A 16,286-nucleotide genomic window follows, 5' to 3' on the forward strand; every position below is an offset into this window, starting at 1 on the left:
TGCATATGGCTAGCCAGTTTTCCCAGAACCATGTGTTAAATAGGGAGTGTTTTCCCCATTGCTTGTTTTTGGCAGCTTTGTAGAAGATCAGATGGCTGTAGATGTGTGGTCTTCTTTCTGTGGTCTCTATTCTGTTCCATTGGTCTATGTGTCTGTTTTTGTACCAGATCCATGCTGTTTTGGTTACTGTAGCCTTGCAGTATAGTTTGAAGTTGGGTAGTGTGATTCTTTCAGCTTTGTTTCTTTTTGCTTATTATTGTCTTGGTTATATGGGCTTTTTGGTTCCATTTGAATTTTAAAGTAGCATTTTTCTAATTCTGTGAAGAATGTCAATGGTAGTTTAATGGGAATAGTATTGAATCCATAAATTACTTTGGGCAGTATGGCCATTTTCACAATACTGATTCTTCCTATCCACGAGCATGGATGGTTTTTTCATTTGTTTGTGTCCTTTCTTATTTCCTTGAGCAGTAGTTTGTAGCTCTCCTTGAAGAGGTCCTTCACTTCTCTTGCTAGCTGTGTTCCTAGGTATTTTATTTTCTTTGTAGCAACTCTGAATGGAAGTTCACTCATGATTTGGCTCTCTGTTTGTCTATTGTTGGTGTACAGGAATGCTTGTGATTTTTGCACATTGATTTTGTATCTGGAGACTATGCTGAAGTTGCTTATCAGCTTAAGGAACTTTCTGGCTGAGACATTGAAGCTTTCTGCAAACAGACAGTTTTACTTCCTCTCTTCCTATTTGAATATCCTTTATTTCTTTCTCTTGCCTGATTGCCCTGGCCAAAACTTCCAATACAATGTTGAATAGGAGTAGTCAGACAGGGCACCCTTGTTTTGTACCAGTTTTCAAGGGGAATGCTTCCTGCTTTTGCCCATTCGGTATGATATTAGCTGTGGGTTTATCATAAATGGTTCTTATTATTTTGAGATATTTTCTTCAATACCTAGTTTATTGAGAGTTTTTAACATGAAGGGACGTTGAATTTCAGTTCATGAGGCCAAGCATACACATTACTTCCCACTGGCACCCCTATGCAATATTAAATGCAAAGATACCCTCAGGAGTCCTGTGCTGAAAACAAGTGCAAAATAACTTTTTGCTGTTGTTCGTGGTGCTGGTGGATTTATTTATTTATTCTGAGACAGGTTCTCACTTTGTCTCCCATGCTGAAGTACAGTAGTGTGATCACAGCTCACCACGACCTCAACCTCTCTGGGCTTAGGAGATCCTCCCATTTCAGCCTCTCAAGTAGCTGGGACTATAGGAATATGCCACCACACCCAGCTAATTTTTTTACTCTTTTAAAGAGATGGAGCCTTGCTATATTGCCCAGGCTGGTCTTGAGCTCCTGGGCTCAAGTGATCCGTCGGCTTCAGCCTCCCAAAGTACTCAGATTATAGGTGTGAGCCACCACGGCCTCAAAATAACTTGGAAAGTAGGCATAGTTGCTTGTCGTTCCTGAAAACTGTCTCTTTCACACTTTTCAGCCTCTGTTGCATAATCATAACAAAATACACACAAATACACATACAGATACACATCAGTTAAAACTAACTTCAAGAAATATAAAAATAAGAATTTTTAAAAATCATTTAAGCTTTTGGATCATGAGCAAATCTGCAGACACAGTACCCCTCTTCCACTGACCGCTGCAGCCAATAAAGACCGTTCCTGCCATTAAAAAAAATCATTTAAAAAGTGGTATTCTGGCTCTCTGCTCCTCCTGTTCCACAGATAGCCGTCTATTGCCTCTCATCGCCAGCCACATCCCTGAGACGCCATGGGGAAGGTGAAGGTCGGAGTCAACGGATTTGGTCGTATTGGCCGCCTGGTCACCAGGGCTGCTTTTAACTCTGGTTGTTGTGGTCCGTGAGATCAGCACGTCTGCCGGGGGTCTCTTGACCAGCAAGAGGGTCCCAATACCTGGAAGAGAGAGTGCGTGGAAGAAAAGAATGACAGGACAGTTTGGGGTCTGGAGGGCTGATGAGGATTGCCCAAGTCAGCAATTTATTTTGTGCACAGGGTCTCATTATATACCCTTTAGCCTGCAGTGGCTGATGTCAGGTTACTTAGTGAGGTTACTACAACAAAGGAGAAGAGAAAATCACAACATTGCAAGCCTGGGGTTCAAGTTAAAACTAGTAAAAGGAGAAGCATACAATCAACTGTCATAAAGATTGATCAAGAAGTCATAAAACAAACAGGTGACCTTTTCTACTTATCCGATAATCAGAAACACAGAAACAAGATCAATTTTACAACGGTCAAACCAAGGTATAAATCTTAGAGGTAACAATTTCAAATGTCATAGGAATAGTCACAAGCTTCAGTGAGTACCTGGTAACAGAGTCATAAAACAAGCCCAGAACAGAAACTTCAAGAAATAGAATGTGCAGTGAAACCACACAGCCTTCACTCAGCCAAACTGTTAGATCAGTGAACCAGAAAACTTCTGCAAAATCAAACTTCTTGCACTTCCTTCTTACCCTTAGCTCGACTGCGTCCAGGAGGGGAGAAATGTGTCTGGGCTCAAACTCCATTATGGTGGAGACACTTAGGGGTCTCTACGCTGGAGCGATCCCCACATCTCCCCCCGATTTATTTTTTAAATGCAGTTCAAATATTTTGAGCTGCAAACGCTGGAGGCAGGAGAACACAAGGCGAAAGAGAAATGGCAGAAGTATGACAAGCAGAAGGACACAGCCAGCAACGGCCAGAATGGTGGGAAAAGATGGCAGGTGAAAACCACGGGTCCAGGAAAACAAAGTATTAACAATATCATGGGCGATAGTATTATCCCGCGGAAGATCCTGGCATGAAAAATCAATAGCATGAATTTGGTGTTGAAGTTTGAGAATATCAAGGGACAAGTTATTATGACTCCAAATACCTTGTAAGTGGGCCTTGACTAAAGGCCAACTCCATTCGGTGTCATTATAAGGTGTATTGGTAACACAGATATATTTAAAATCAACATGACAGCATAGTAGCAGGCGAGATTGCATATTATACACTTTATCTCCCAAAACGGTAACCATTTGTCCCAAAGCATTAAGTTTGGCTTCCAATTTTTGATCAATATCAATTTGAGTACCCATGGAAACAGAAATATTTTGAGCCAAATGGTTAACATAGGTAGCAGTTTGAACACTGTGAGCTAGACTAACTGCAGCTGTAGCAGCAGTAGCTACAATAGAAACAATAGCCAAAATACTAGCAATGAGAAGACCAATAAAACGTTTAGGATGGACAATGAGGTCCCGAATTTGATGGAGAATTTGCATGCTTCGTTCATCATACCAAGAACCAGAAATATTAACAGGGAGCATAACATAAGGTGGTTGGTGAACAACAAGGATGGTGCAAGTCGGAAACACAGAGGAATCCAAACAATTGGTAAGGGTGCAGGAGGAATAAGAAATAAAATATTGTCCAGAGACAACAGTAACATTAATAGAGCCATAGAGAAGGGGATATGGGGCGGCAACACAGGCCTTAACATAGTGATAAGAAGGGGAGGAGGATGTGAAGGCAGGGCTATGGGAGCCAACTGTACGATAAGTAGGGACCAAAGCAGGGAAGAGTCGCCACAGGGAGGGGAACAGGCGGCCAGAGGGAGTGGAGACAAGGGGAGTGCTCCAGCCACCGGGAACCTGATAATGAGAAGCAGAGTTACTAAGAGGAATGGGGATAGACCAATCATATAAAGTAAAACCAGTAGACAAGGTATACCGTAAAGCCTGACGCTTTGTGAAACAGGTTCTCCATGGAGGAGAAGGATCAAAAGAGTGATTAGTAGGTTTGCAACAAGGTCTATCCTTATCAGGGAAATTAGGAGAAGTAAGATTCCAGGATTCCTTAATGCCATAATAAATCAAAGACCAATCCCGAGTGAAAGAGGATTCACCAGGGAGTAAATGAGAAGGACCTTCGTAGGTAGAAAGTCGTTTTAAGGCCAAATCAAAGCAGTAAGGAGAGGCTTTGAAAGGGGTAACAGGTAAAGAAGTAGATGGAGGAATATCTGAAAGGGCAGGGGCATGAAAACACATGGGAGGACTGGCAGCTTGAGCCGTATAGAAGTGGCAGATTGAGGAGTGATATGAGGAAGGAAAACCAAGAATAGAGGTGTCATTGAGATAAACAGGAAAGGAAGGATCATTCCAAGTGACAGGACGAAGAACAGGAGGATCAGGAACATAGGCCCAAAGAACCTGAGAATCAGTTGGTAGTTGAGCAAGGGCATTGGGTTGGCATGATAAAATGGCTAGCATGGCAAGGAACAAAACAGAAGGTGTTCGAGATTGTCCATTTTCAGCAAGTAGTCGGGAAGCCTCAGCACTGAGACGCCTCACGTGGGCCCACGTCGGGAGAGGTGCTCCTAGAGGTGGCATCAGAGACAGGGAGCGGTGACGGGGGTGACGGCGTCTGCGTGGTGGCTGAGACGTCAGGTAAAGACGGCGAAGGTGAGGGATGAGGCCATGTGTGTTGCCGCGGTGGGCCTTGCTTCACCAGGCATTCAGGAACCCAGATGGGAGAGCTTGTAGACCTAGGAAAAACACAAACATGTCCTCATCCCCAAATGAGGACGGGATCGGGGCCATGCCACTGGTTAGAAAGAGAATCTTTCCACAAAACCTCAGCTGTAGCTGTATGCTGAGGATGCCAAAAACGGTCAGCTGCAGAACGTCCTTCTGCATCAAAAGTCAAAAAATTTAAAATATATAGAGCATGTCTAAGCCAAGTATAAGGAGTCTTATGTAAATCAGCTCCTGACTCCCCCGTTTTATTTTTTGAAAAGTTAATTTTAAAGTTGCATGAGCGTGTTCTACAATTTCTTGTTTTTGTGGATTGTAGGGTATACCTGTATGATGTTGAATATGAAACTGAAAGCAAAAATGATTAAATCCTTTGCTGGTGTAAGCAGGAGCATTATCTGTTTTAAGGATTTTAGGAGGGTCTGAAATAGAAAAGACCAATAAGAAATGGGCTATAACATTTTTAACAGCCTCCCCAGTATGGGCAGAGGCAACGGCAAAATGAGAATAAGTGTCAATGGTAACATGAACATATTGCAGTTTGCCAAAGGGAGGAAAATGAGTAACGTCCATCTGAAAAATATGAGCAGGCAAGAGGCCTCGAGGGTTAATTCCCAAGTGAGGAGTAACAGGCAAATGTGGAGCACAAGCCGCACATCTGGTAAAGTAGATATTGTCGCCATCAATGATCCCTTCATTGACCTCAACTACATGGTCTACATGTTCCAGTATGATTCCATCCATGGCAAATTCCATGGCACTGTCAAGGTTGAGAACGGGAAACTTGTCATCAATGGAAATCCCATCACCATCTTCCAGGAGCGAGATCCCGCTAAAATCAAGTGGGGCGATGCTGGTGCTGAGTACGTGGTGGAGTCCACTGGCGTCTTCACCACCATGGAGAAGGCTGGGGCTCACTTGCAGGGGGGAGCCAAAAGGGTCATCATCTCTGCCCCCTCTGCTGATGCCCCCATGTTCATGATGGGTGTGAACCATGAGAAGTATGACAACAGCCTCAAGATCATCAGCAATGCCTCCTGCACCACCAACTGCTTAGCGCTCCTGGCCAAGGTCATCCATGACAACTTTGGTATCGTGGAAGGACTCACGACCACCGTCCACACCATCACTGCCACCCAGAAGACCGTGGATGGCCCCTCCGGGAAACTGTGGCGTGATGGCTGTGGGGCTCTCCAGAACATCATCCCTGCCTCTACTGGCGCTGCCAAGGCCATGGACAAGGTCATCTCTGAGCTGAATGGGAAGCTCACTGGCATGGCCTTCCGTGTCCCCACTGCGAATGTGTCAGTGATGGACCTGACCTGCCATCTGGAAAAACCTGCCAAATATGATGACATCAAGAAGGTGGTGAAGCAGGCGTCAGAGGGCCCCCTCAAGGGCATCCTGGGCTACATTGAACACCAGGTGGTGTCCTCTGACTTCAACAGCGACACCCATTCTTCCACCTTCGATGCTGGGGCTGGCATTGCCCTCAATGACCCCTTCGTGGCTACAGCAACAGGGTGGTGGACCTCATGTCCCACATGGCCTCCAAGGAGTAAGACCCCTGGACCACCAGCCCCAGCGAGAGCATGAGAGGAAGAGAGGCCCTCACTGCTGGGGAGTCCCTGCCACACTGAGTCCCCCACCACACTGAATTGTTCCTCCTTACAGTTTCCATGCAGACCCCTTGAAGAGGGAGGGGCCTAGGGAGCCCCACCTTGTCGTGTACCATCAATAAAGTCTCCTGTGCTCAGCCAAAAAAATAAATAAATAAATAAAAATGAAAAGTGGTATTCTGCCACACTGCCCAGGTCCTCCCAGATGGTCTGGGATGCTTGGGTCCTGAAGAGCTTCCACTGGTGAGCCGTGCGCCGCCCGCACTGGCGCTTCAGTCCACAAAGCAGCAGAGGTCGTGCAGCTCACGGCTCTCTGCCAGGAGGCACTGACTGAGCTGCCTGAGCTGACAGATCTTGTCCAGGTGGCCCTGAAGCTGCCGATTCACCTCCTCCATAAGGCGTCTCGCCGCCTCCCGACGCTCTTCCTTGCCCAGCGTTGCCATCTTCTCGTCGGTCAGCTCCTCCAGGCCGCCTGCCTCGGCCTCCACGGCTGGTCAGGCCGCTGGAGCATCGCCTGCCTGTCGCAGAGGCCCAGGAGCCCCACGTGGGGCCCGGCGCAGCTCAGGCTTGGGCTCTGGCTCTGCACACGGCAGGCTGTGGTGCAGGGCAACTCTAATGATATTTTAAACAACGGTCCCCTTTTAGGTCACACTATCAAATCAGAGAAAGATATACTTGATTAGCTGTTAAATGCGACTTGAGGTCTAGGTGAAAGAATAAGTAACCTCTAAATCATAAGGTCATTAAATGAGTACAGACTAAATGTTTGCGTCCGCCCAAAATTCAAAAGGGAGACATTTTCCCCAATATGACAGTATCAGAAGGTGGGGCCTTTGGGAGGTAATTAGGTCATGTGGGTAGAACCCTCATGAATGAGATTTGTTCCCTTCAAGAAGATACACATTGGGAGGCTGAGGCAGGAGAATCGCTTCAACTGGGGAGGTGGAGGTTGCAGTCAGCCAAAATCCACCATTGCACTCCAGCCTGGGCAACAAGAGCAAAACTCTGTCTCAAAAAAAAAAAAAAAAAAAAAAAGATACACATGAGAGCCTGTTTTCTCTGTCTTTTTCTGCCATGTGAGGACATGAAAAGACCAACATCTGATAAGACCTGGAAGCATGCCTTACCAGACACCAGATCTGCTACCACCTAGATGTTGTATATCCCAGCCTCCACAACTGTGAGAAATAACTGCTGTTTAAGTCACCCGGTCTAAGGTAATTTCGTATAATTGCCCAGATGGACTGTGATGGTTAATACTGAGTATCAACATAATTGGATAGAAGGATGCAAAGTACTGTTCCTGGGTGTGTCTGTGAGGATGCTGGCAAAGAAGATTAACATTTGAGTCAGCGGACTGGGAAAGGCAGACCATCCTCAATCTGGGTAGGCACCATCTAATCAGCTGCCAGCACTGCCAGAATAAAAGCAGGCAGAAGAACATAGAAAGACTAAACTGGCTTAGTCTTCTGGCTTCCATCTTTCTCCTGTGCTGAATGCTTCCTGCCCTCAAACATTGGACTCCAAGTTCTTCAGTTTTGGGACTTGGATTGGCTTCCTTGCTTGCAGATGGCCTATTGTGGGACCTAACCTTGTGATCGTGTGAGTCAATACTCCTTAATAAACTCCCCTTTATACATACATCTATCCTATTAGTTCTGTTCCTCTAGAGAAACCTAATACATGGACTAAAATAAATTTTTTTATTTTAAAAAAATTATTTTATTTTTAAATTTTTTTTTTTTTAAGAGATGGGGTCTTGCTATATTGCCCAGGTTGGTATGCAGTGGTTATTCATAGACACAATCATAGCATGCTACAACCCTGAACTCCTGGGTTCAAAAGATCCTCCGGCCTCAGCTTCCCAAGTAACTTGGATTACAGGTACCCACCACCATACCCAGCTAATTTTTGTATTTTTATTAGAGACAGCATTTTGCCATGTTGGCCAGGCTGATCTTGAACTCCTGACCTGAAGTGATCTGCCCTCCTTGGCCTCCCAAAGTGCTGGGATTGCAAGCATGAGCCACTGTGCATGGCCTTTTGGTTTCTTATGTGTAAGAGAGGATAAGTTTCTTCCTCAAAGTGTGCTGCAGCCAGACATCGTATTTCTCCTTAGCAGAAACTCTGCTGTTCCAATCATACATGTGGCTATTGAGTTCAATATGGAGATCCAGGAGTGGGCGTTTTCTGGAGGAAACAAGAAAGGCAAAACTTAATGCCACGCAAATATCAAAGAGAAGACAGACTGTCGTTAGGGTGAAATGAGCCAACAGATGTGAAAGTTCTATGAAACTGTTCCTTTCTAAAGGCACTACAAGCTGCTTAGCGAATGATCCAAACTAACTTGCAGTGCTCTGGCCTGGTGGCCACCATCCTCCTCCCTCAAGGGGCAACTGAGTTTCATTCTGGGAGCATACCAGCCAGATGATAACCCATGTGGATCATCTATGCAAATAAAGATGAGCTCAAAAGGCCAGTAATACCACTGGTCCATGGAGTATCTATCTTGGAAGGCTGAGCGGCTCCTGCTCTAACCCGTGCTTTCTCCTGGGCCACCACTAAGGAGGCCAGGTAAAGGCCATGAAATTTATTCCTAGGGTACGCAGAGGTACAGCCCAGAATGCATTTGACAGGTGGCTCAGAAACATCATTCTAAACTGTAATTAGGGTATAACTGAAAAAAGCCAGTTAACCTTATACTTGAGGTACACTGTGGCTTCATTCAGCTTAAATGGATACCAGGACACTGATGTTTCTCTTAGAAAAGTATTCTTGCCAATAAATATTTTAAAACTGTTTATATAACAAAGTCTTCCAGACCTGAACAGTCAGATACCATTTTTCACCTATCAAATTGTCAAAACTTAGGGAAATATAAGAGCATGCAGTGTAAGGGAGAATTCAGGGACACAGCTACTCTCCTATAAAGCTGGTATGACCATCCTACAGGACATCTGGTGAGATATATCCAAGGCTTGAAAAATGCATGTCCTTTGACTCAGTAATTCCACTTCCAGGAATTGTCCCCCATGAAAGCAATTAAGGATAAGAACAAATACTAAGCTGCAAGGATGTTTAATACTTACTATGTAGGAAAGCAAACACTATCCAACAACTGAAGATTGATCAAGTAAATTAAGCTATAGTCTTAAAATGGGCTGTTGTGCAGATGTTAAACTGATGCTGTAGAAATGTGACTACTGACATGCAAAAATGTTTGTGATCTGTTAAACAAACTAGAATCAGGTTATAAAGTAGTGGTAGGCTGCGAGTGTCTTTCAGGCGATACACAGGCTAGAGGGGTACCGGTCCTTGCCCTCTCCCTGTGTGCCTCATCGCCATGCCTTGAAAAACTGAGGAATCCTAATCAAGGACTTTCTGCTCACAGCCAGGTGAAAGGATATCAAATTTGTCAAGATCAAGAAAAACAAGGATAACGTGAACTTTAAAGTTCGAGGCAGCAAATACCTTTATACCTTGGTCATCATAGAGAAAGAGAAGGCAGAGAAACTAAAGCAGTCCTTGTCCCCTGGTTTGGCAATAAAGGAGCTGAAATGAGCCAGACATGCTGATTTGAACTGTATTAACATTTTTTTAATTCAAAAAAAAAAAGAAATAATAGATGATGATTCCATCTGGGCTTACAAACATACTTCTGGGCCAGGCATGGTGGCTCATACCTGTAATCCCAACATTTTGGGAGGCCGAGGCAGGAGGATCACTTGAAGTCAGGAGTTCAAGACCAGGCTGGCCAACATGGTGAAACCCTATCTCTACTAAAAATGCAAAAATTAAGAGAGCATGGAGGTGCATGCCTATAGTCCCAGCTATTCGGGAGGCTGAGGCAGGAAAATTGCTTGAACCCGGGAGATAGAAGTTGCAATGAGCCAAGATGCGCCACTGCACTCCAGCCTGGGCAACAGAGCGAGACTTCATCTCAAAAAAACAAACTAACTGGGCGTGGTGGCTGATGCCTGTAATCCCAGCACTTTGAGAGGCTGAGGCAAGCACATTACAAGGTCAGGAGTTTGAGATCAGCCTGACCAACATGGTGAAACCCCGTCTCTACTAAAAATACAAAAAAAGAAAATTAGCTGGGCACGGTGGTGCACACCTGTAATCCCAGCTACTCAGGAGGCTGAGGCAGAAGAATCACTTGAACCCCGGAGGCAGAGGTTGCAGTGAGTCAAGATCACACCACTGCACTCCAGCCTGGGCAACAGAGTGAGACTCCATCTCAAAAACAAACAAACAAAAAAGACATAATTCTATGAGATTGTGTGGGTATCAAGTAAAAAAAGATCTGGAAGGCAATACATCAAGATTTGATTAATAGAAATTAGTTTCAGTAAGCTTACAACTACTTATGGCATTCTACTTTTAGCACCTAGGTATATTTTACGATTTTTCTATAAATACTATACATTGCTTTAATAAAAATATTAAAAATAAGTCTGGGCACAGTGGCTCACACCTGTAATCTCAGCACTTTGGGACGCCAAGGTGCGTGGATCACTTGAGGGCGGGCATTCCAGACCAGCCTGGTCAACATGGTGAAACCCTGTCTCTACTAAAAATACAGAAATTTAGCCAGTTGTGGTGGCAGGCACCTGTAATCCCAGCTACTCTGGAGGCTGAGGCAGGAGAATCACTTGAAACCCAGGAGGCAGAGGTTGCAGTGAGCCAAGATTGTGCAATTGCACCCCAGTCTGGGCAACAAGAGTGAAACTCTGTCTCAAAAATAAGATAAATGAAAAATAAAAATTTGTTTTTTTTTTTTTTTGAGATGGAGTCTCGCTCTGTTGCCCAAGCTGAAGTGCAGTGGTGCAATCTTGGCTCACTGCAACCTCCACCTCCCTGGTTCAAGCAATTCCCCTGCCTCAGCCTCCTGAGTAGCTGGGATTACAGGTATGAGCCATCACCCTGAGCCTAAAAATTAGATTTATTCATTTACTGATTTATTTATTGGAGACAAAGTCTCCCTCTGTTGCCCAGGCTGCAGTGTAGCAGTGCAATCCCAACTCACTGCAGTCTCAAACTCCTGGGCTTCCTGGGCTCAGGCGATTCTTCTACCTTAGCCTCCCAAGCAGTTGGGACTACAAGCGCATGCCACCATACCCAGCTAATTTTTAAATTTTTTATAGAGCAAGTTCTCAGTTGCCCGGGCTGAAAATTTCTTAATTTTGAAGGAAAGTATTGAAACTACAAGCTAACTAACACAAAGTGTTATAAATTGTGCCAGGTCTATATTGTAGTCCTAGGGCAACCCTAATGCAGGAGGGAAAATCTCTTTTCCTCCCTGAAGAGAAGGGCAGCAAACGTAGCACAGTGGTAATTCCCTTCTTGGTGGCACAAAAATAAGCAGGTGGTCCAGGAATGACCACCTCCTGGGGGCTCACCTTTCTTGTCTCAGTTTCTGGGAGAGGCACTGCAGGTACAGGGACGGTGAGCTGCAGGACCGTTCCAGCAGGGACACATCTGCAGTGCAAAGGCTCCAGAAGAAGTCAGCTTCTCGGTGAACTGTGTACAGCCCTCGCTGCTGAGGCTTGGATTCCACGTTCTTCATCGCTGGCCCATCCACCTCCAGGACACTGCTGTCCTCCAGCTGGCCCTCTGACACCATATAGTTCTGAATAAAAAACACCTTTGGCTTCCCTACTAGATAAGGGCATAAATCTCCCATAAACATCCTCCTGATGTGATGCAGGGGGAGCCCTGAGTGAGTCCGATCCACACCATACACACTCCGGGAGCCTCCTCGGCTCACCAGGACACACACAAAGCTGTCGTAGTCTTGGTGTTGGGGCATACAGGCAACTCGTTGAAGAACATCTAATATACCATCCATAGTGAGATGCAAGGATTTCTGAACTTCATAGCCCAGGGAAGTGAAGGTATCTCGAAGAAGCTCTGGGGGAAACAAAAAACAAACATGGAAAAGAACACTGGAATGAGGAGAGCTCAAGAGGAACTGGGAAGGAATCCTAGTCATGGTCTAATCTCCATTATGAAAAGCTTCTGCTTTTATGTCATATTTAGATGGGCCTGAGTCCTAGGCAGTTGGAACAAAATCACCTGAAACATGAAAGATACGACTTTAGGTACCTAAATATGGTCTCTGCCCTGCTATACCACACTGTCCCTGCCTGATGCCAGCCACCACCACAACCAGCCACAGGTATAGACTAGTCTAGAACCCTGGATTGACTTTGCCTCTAGAAGCAGTGTAAGGTACTGGAGAGAGCAGACTTCATGTCAGACAAGCCTGCCTTCTAATGCTGACCTTACCATACCTTGGGCTGCATAACCTTAAGAAAGTAGGTCTCCCTAACTTCATTAATTTTTTTTTATTTTTTAGGTTTTGTTTGTTTTTTTTGAGGCAAGGTCTCATTCTGTTGCCCAGGCTGGAGTACAGTGCTACAATCATGGCTCACTGCAGTCTCGACCTCCTGGACTCAAGTGATCCTCCCACCTCAACCTCCCAAGTAGCTAGGGCTACAGGCGCACACCACTATGCCTGGTTAATTTTTTAATTTTTTATAGAGGTGGGGTTTTGCCATGTTGCCCAGGCTGGTCTTGAACTCCTGGGCTCAGGTGATCCTCCCACCTCAGCTTCTCAAAGTGCTGGCATTACAGGTGTAAGCTACCACGTCCAGCCCTGAGCCACGGCACCCAGCCCTCCTACCTCCTACTTTAAATGGAAGCAATAACACCCACTACTTTGACAATTAAATAATACAAATAAAGTTCTTGATACTCAATAAATATTAGTTCTTGTTTCTTTGTTTAAAATCTTTTTGTCCCTCGTCTAGAAGTTTCTATGGCCCTAGAGATCCTACCAAGTCCAGTTCTTATTCATCTGTTCAGTCTGCCTTCATTGGAGGAATAAACACAGCATCCTGAATCAATTTATATCTTTCTAATAGCAAAAAGAGACTTTTTTCTCTTCCCCATTCAAAAATTCCACATCCAGCCTGGGGCAGTGGTTCATGCCTGTAGTGTCAACTACTTGGGAGGTGAGGCAGGAGAATCCCTTGAGGCCAGGAGTTTAAGACCTGCCCAGGCAACATAGCGAGACCTTGTATCTACAAAAAAATATAAAAATAATAATAATTTTTAAATTCCATATTTGTTTGAGCCACTCGTTCCATTTCTGTTCCTTATCTGGGGGATGCCTCCAATTCTTAGTTCATTTGCTGGGCAGAAAAACTGCTCTATTCAAAACCCAGAAACTAAACAAGCATCTCCCAATTCAGGATGTTACTCAAACTATTAGTCCACTTCTCTGTATTTGTTTCGATGTCTCATGACTGAGTGCCAAGCTATATTCCTCTCCTGGGCTGTGACCTTCCAAAAGTTTACCTCTGTGTTCACCCCAAGCCAAACAACACAATAATAATTATAGCAGGTATCACTTTCACCAAGGAATAAAGGGGCCCTATCTTATTCTAGTTGGCCCACAGACAACTGATCACAACTTCACTAGACTCTGGGCCAGAACAGCCCAACTAAGCTGCTCCAAAAGTCCTCACCCACAGGTGAGGATATAATTAAATTACTAAGATATAATTAAATAGTACTGTTTTAAGCCACTAAATTTTGGAGTGATTTGTATACATTTTTAGGTAAATAATTCACTAGGTTAGTCCTTTGACCTTTCCTATCAGTAAAAGGAAATGGCTTCTTACTTTTCTCCTTTGCTTGGCCCACAACTAAGGATTAAACAATGAATTATTGGCTGGACGCAGCGGCTTATGTCTGTAATCCCAGCACTTTGGGAGTTCCAGGAGAGCAGATCACCTGAGGTCAGGAGCTCAAGACCAGTTTGGCCAACATGGTGAAACCCCATCTCTACTAAAAATACAAAAATTAGCTGGACATGGTGGCAGGTGCCTGTAATCCCAGCTACTTGGGAGGCTAAGGTGGGAGAATCGCTTGAATCTGGGAGGCAGAGGTTGAAGTGAGCCGAGATTGTGACACTGCACTCCAGCCTGGGCAACAGAGCAAGACTCTGTCTCAAAAAATAAAAATAAAGAATTATTATATCATGCAAGAATAAAGAGATACAAAGAAGGTTTTGATTGATACTCCTAGGTCTATAATCAATAAGCATCTTTAACAAGGAAATAGGAGATGTGATTAACAGGTTGCAAATAACCCATTAAATGCCGGGCACAGTGGTTCATACCTGTAATCCCAGCTATTCAGAAGGCTGAGACAGGAGAATTGCTTGAACCTGGGAGGTGGAGGTTGCAGTGAGCCAAGATTGCACCATTGCACTCCAGCCTGGGCGACAGAGCAGGGCTCCGCTTCAAAAATAATAATAATAATAATAATGAGGGCAGATGCCTTCACAGGATCTCCAGGTAGCTGTTATTAGGACTGTAATTTTGTACAGCCTTTTTGAGGAGCAATTTGGGAGTACCATTAAATTTTAAATGTGTATACTCCTTATAAAAAAAGAAAAATGTCTGTGTGGCAGAAGAGGCCTGGCCGCACTGTTCCCTAGCCAGCTCCTCTGAGGGTGCAGGCAAGGCTTTGATACCCAGAACTGCATCCAGGCTGAATAAGGAGAGAACCTGGACTCGGACTCCAGTTCCATCACTGCTGTTCTATTCCAAACACTTCCTGTCAGGACTCACACGTCTCCGAGTATTTGCTCCTCCAGGGGGCAGAAGCAAACAGGGAAACACCGGACTCAAAGCTCTTTTGTTCACTTATCTCAAGATTGGTTCACTCCCCTCAAAACCTCTCTTCACTGATAAATGTCCTTCCCTATCAAAGTCCTTGAAAGAAAGCTTCTCCCTACCCATGCTGATGTGTGAGGCTTGGATGGAACATTCTCCCTACCCATGCTGATATGTGAGGCTTGGACGGAACAAATGCTGTCCTGTGCCTTCCGGCTCTTTCCTTTATTTGTGCTCCCTGGAGGTTCTGGCTGGGAAAGTCCCTGTCATATGACCGTGAGCAGACAGCTGTGTGGTGCTGGGTGAAAGAGGAACCAGCCTTCGAATCACAAGATGTGAGTTTAAGTCCTAGTTCCTCCATCTCTACCTGTTAGGGTCTGAATCTTGCATTGTCTTAGAAGAGGACTGAGCTATACCAGCAGAGGAGCTAAGAAGGGAATGGGAATCTGAGGTCTGGGGCAGAAAATCCTTACCTAAAAGAACAGGAGAAAAATGGCTAAAGCTGGAGGTGAAGCCAAAAACCATGCAGGTCCCAAATGCCAATAAGAACAGCAAGATAATGACAGTGTGACTTTGAGTCAGTTTGAGTCAGCCCCAGTTTATTCATCTCTAAAACAGGATTAAAACTAATACTTGGCCAGGTGCAGCGGCTCACACCTATAATCTCAGCCCTTTGGGAGGCTGAGGTGGGAGGATGGCTTGAGCTCAAGAGTCTGAGACTAGCCTGGGCAACACAGGGAGACCCCGTCTCTACAAAAAATAAAAAATTAGCCAAGCATGGTGGTGCATGTCTGTAGCCACAGCTACTCAGAGGCTGAGGCAGGAGGATCTCTTGAGCAGGAGGCTCTTCAAAAGGTAACTGTGAGGGCAGGGTACGGTGGCTCATACCTGTAATCCCAGCACTTTGGGAGGCCAAGGCAGGTGGAGCTCCAGCGTTCAACACCAGCCTGGGCAAAATGGCAAAACCCCGTGTTTACCAAAAATACAGAAATTGGCTGGACGTGGTGGTGCACATCTGTAGTCCCAGCTACTTGGGTGGCTAGGGCAGGAGGCTCATGTTCACTTCAGCCCATGAAGTGGAGGAGCCAAGATCGACCCATTGCACTCCAGCCTGGGAGACAGAGTGAGTCTCTGTCTCAAAAAACAGATGACTGTGAGGATCCAATGAGAGTTCTGTAAAGATGCTTTGCAAACTGTGAGTGTTTATTCAAATAAAGATATTGACTTTAAAGGAAATAAAGGCAGCCATTTCTAAGTACAAATCACCAATCTTATGGTAGTGTGCCTCTCTCATGGAATCTATCTCTTAGGACCTGGACGGAGGTCTCTATATTCTAAACTAAAATGCACCCAGAACAGACAGAGTCCATGTCCTATGTATGACAGTAACTGTTTTGTCCTTCCACATAAATAGAGGAAGAAACACTTGGGGACTGGG

At 45.0% G+C, this 16,286-nt stretch overlaps 1 protein-coding gene and 2 pseudogenes across 7 annotated transcripts in view; 2 read left to right on the forward strand and 1 right to left on the reverse strand.

Annotated features, from left to right (window-relative positions):
• Positions 1 to 1,708: 1,708 nt before the first annotated feature.
• On the forward strand, positions 1,709 to 6,197 carry LOC105712652 (glyceraldehyde-3-phosphate dehydrogenase-like; annotated as a pseudogene).
• Positions 5,952 to 16,286, reverse strand: part of CFLAR (CASP8 and FADD like apoptosis regulator) — a 42,163-nt gene continuing 31,828 nt past the window's right edge. For 6 of the 7 annotated variants that reach the window (XM_021667437.2, XM_064373177.1, XM_064373176.1 and 3 more), the window contains 2 exons: positions 11,561 to 12,071; positions 5,952 to 8,348 (listed from right to left, as the gene is read on the reverse strand). In XM_021667437.2, coding sequence (XP_021523112.2) covers positions 8,210 to 8,348; positions 11,561 to 12,071 — 650 coding nt within the window. In that variant the 3' untranslated portion in view covers positions 5,952 to 8,209. The remainder of the gene's footprint in view (positions 8,349 to 11,560; positions 12,072 to 16,286) is intronic. The other variant, XR_001106417.3, reaches the window with a different exon arrangement.
• On the forward strand, positions 9,502 to 9,915 carry LOC105712840 (large ribosomal subunit protein eL38-like; annotated as a pseudogene).

The sequence above is a fragment of the Aotus nancymaae genome, unplaced genomic scaffold (genome assembly GCF_030222135.1).
Source record: "Aotus nancymaae isolate 86718 unplaced genomic scaffold, 86718_ANA_hifiasm-v0.15.2.pri h1tg000008l, whole genome shotgun sequence".
Taxonomy (NCBI): Eukaryota; Metazoa; Chordata; class Mammalia; order Primates; family Aotidae; genus Aotus; species Aotus nancymaae.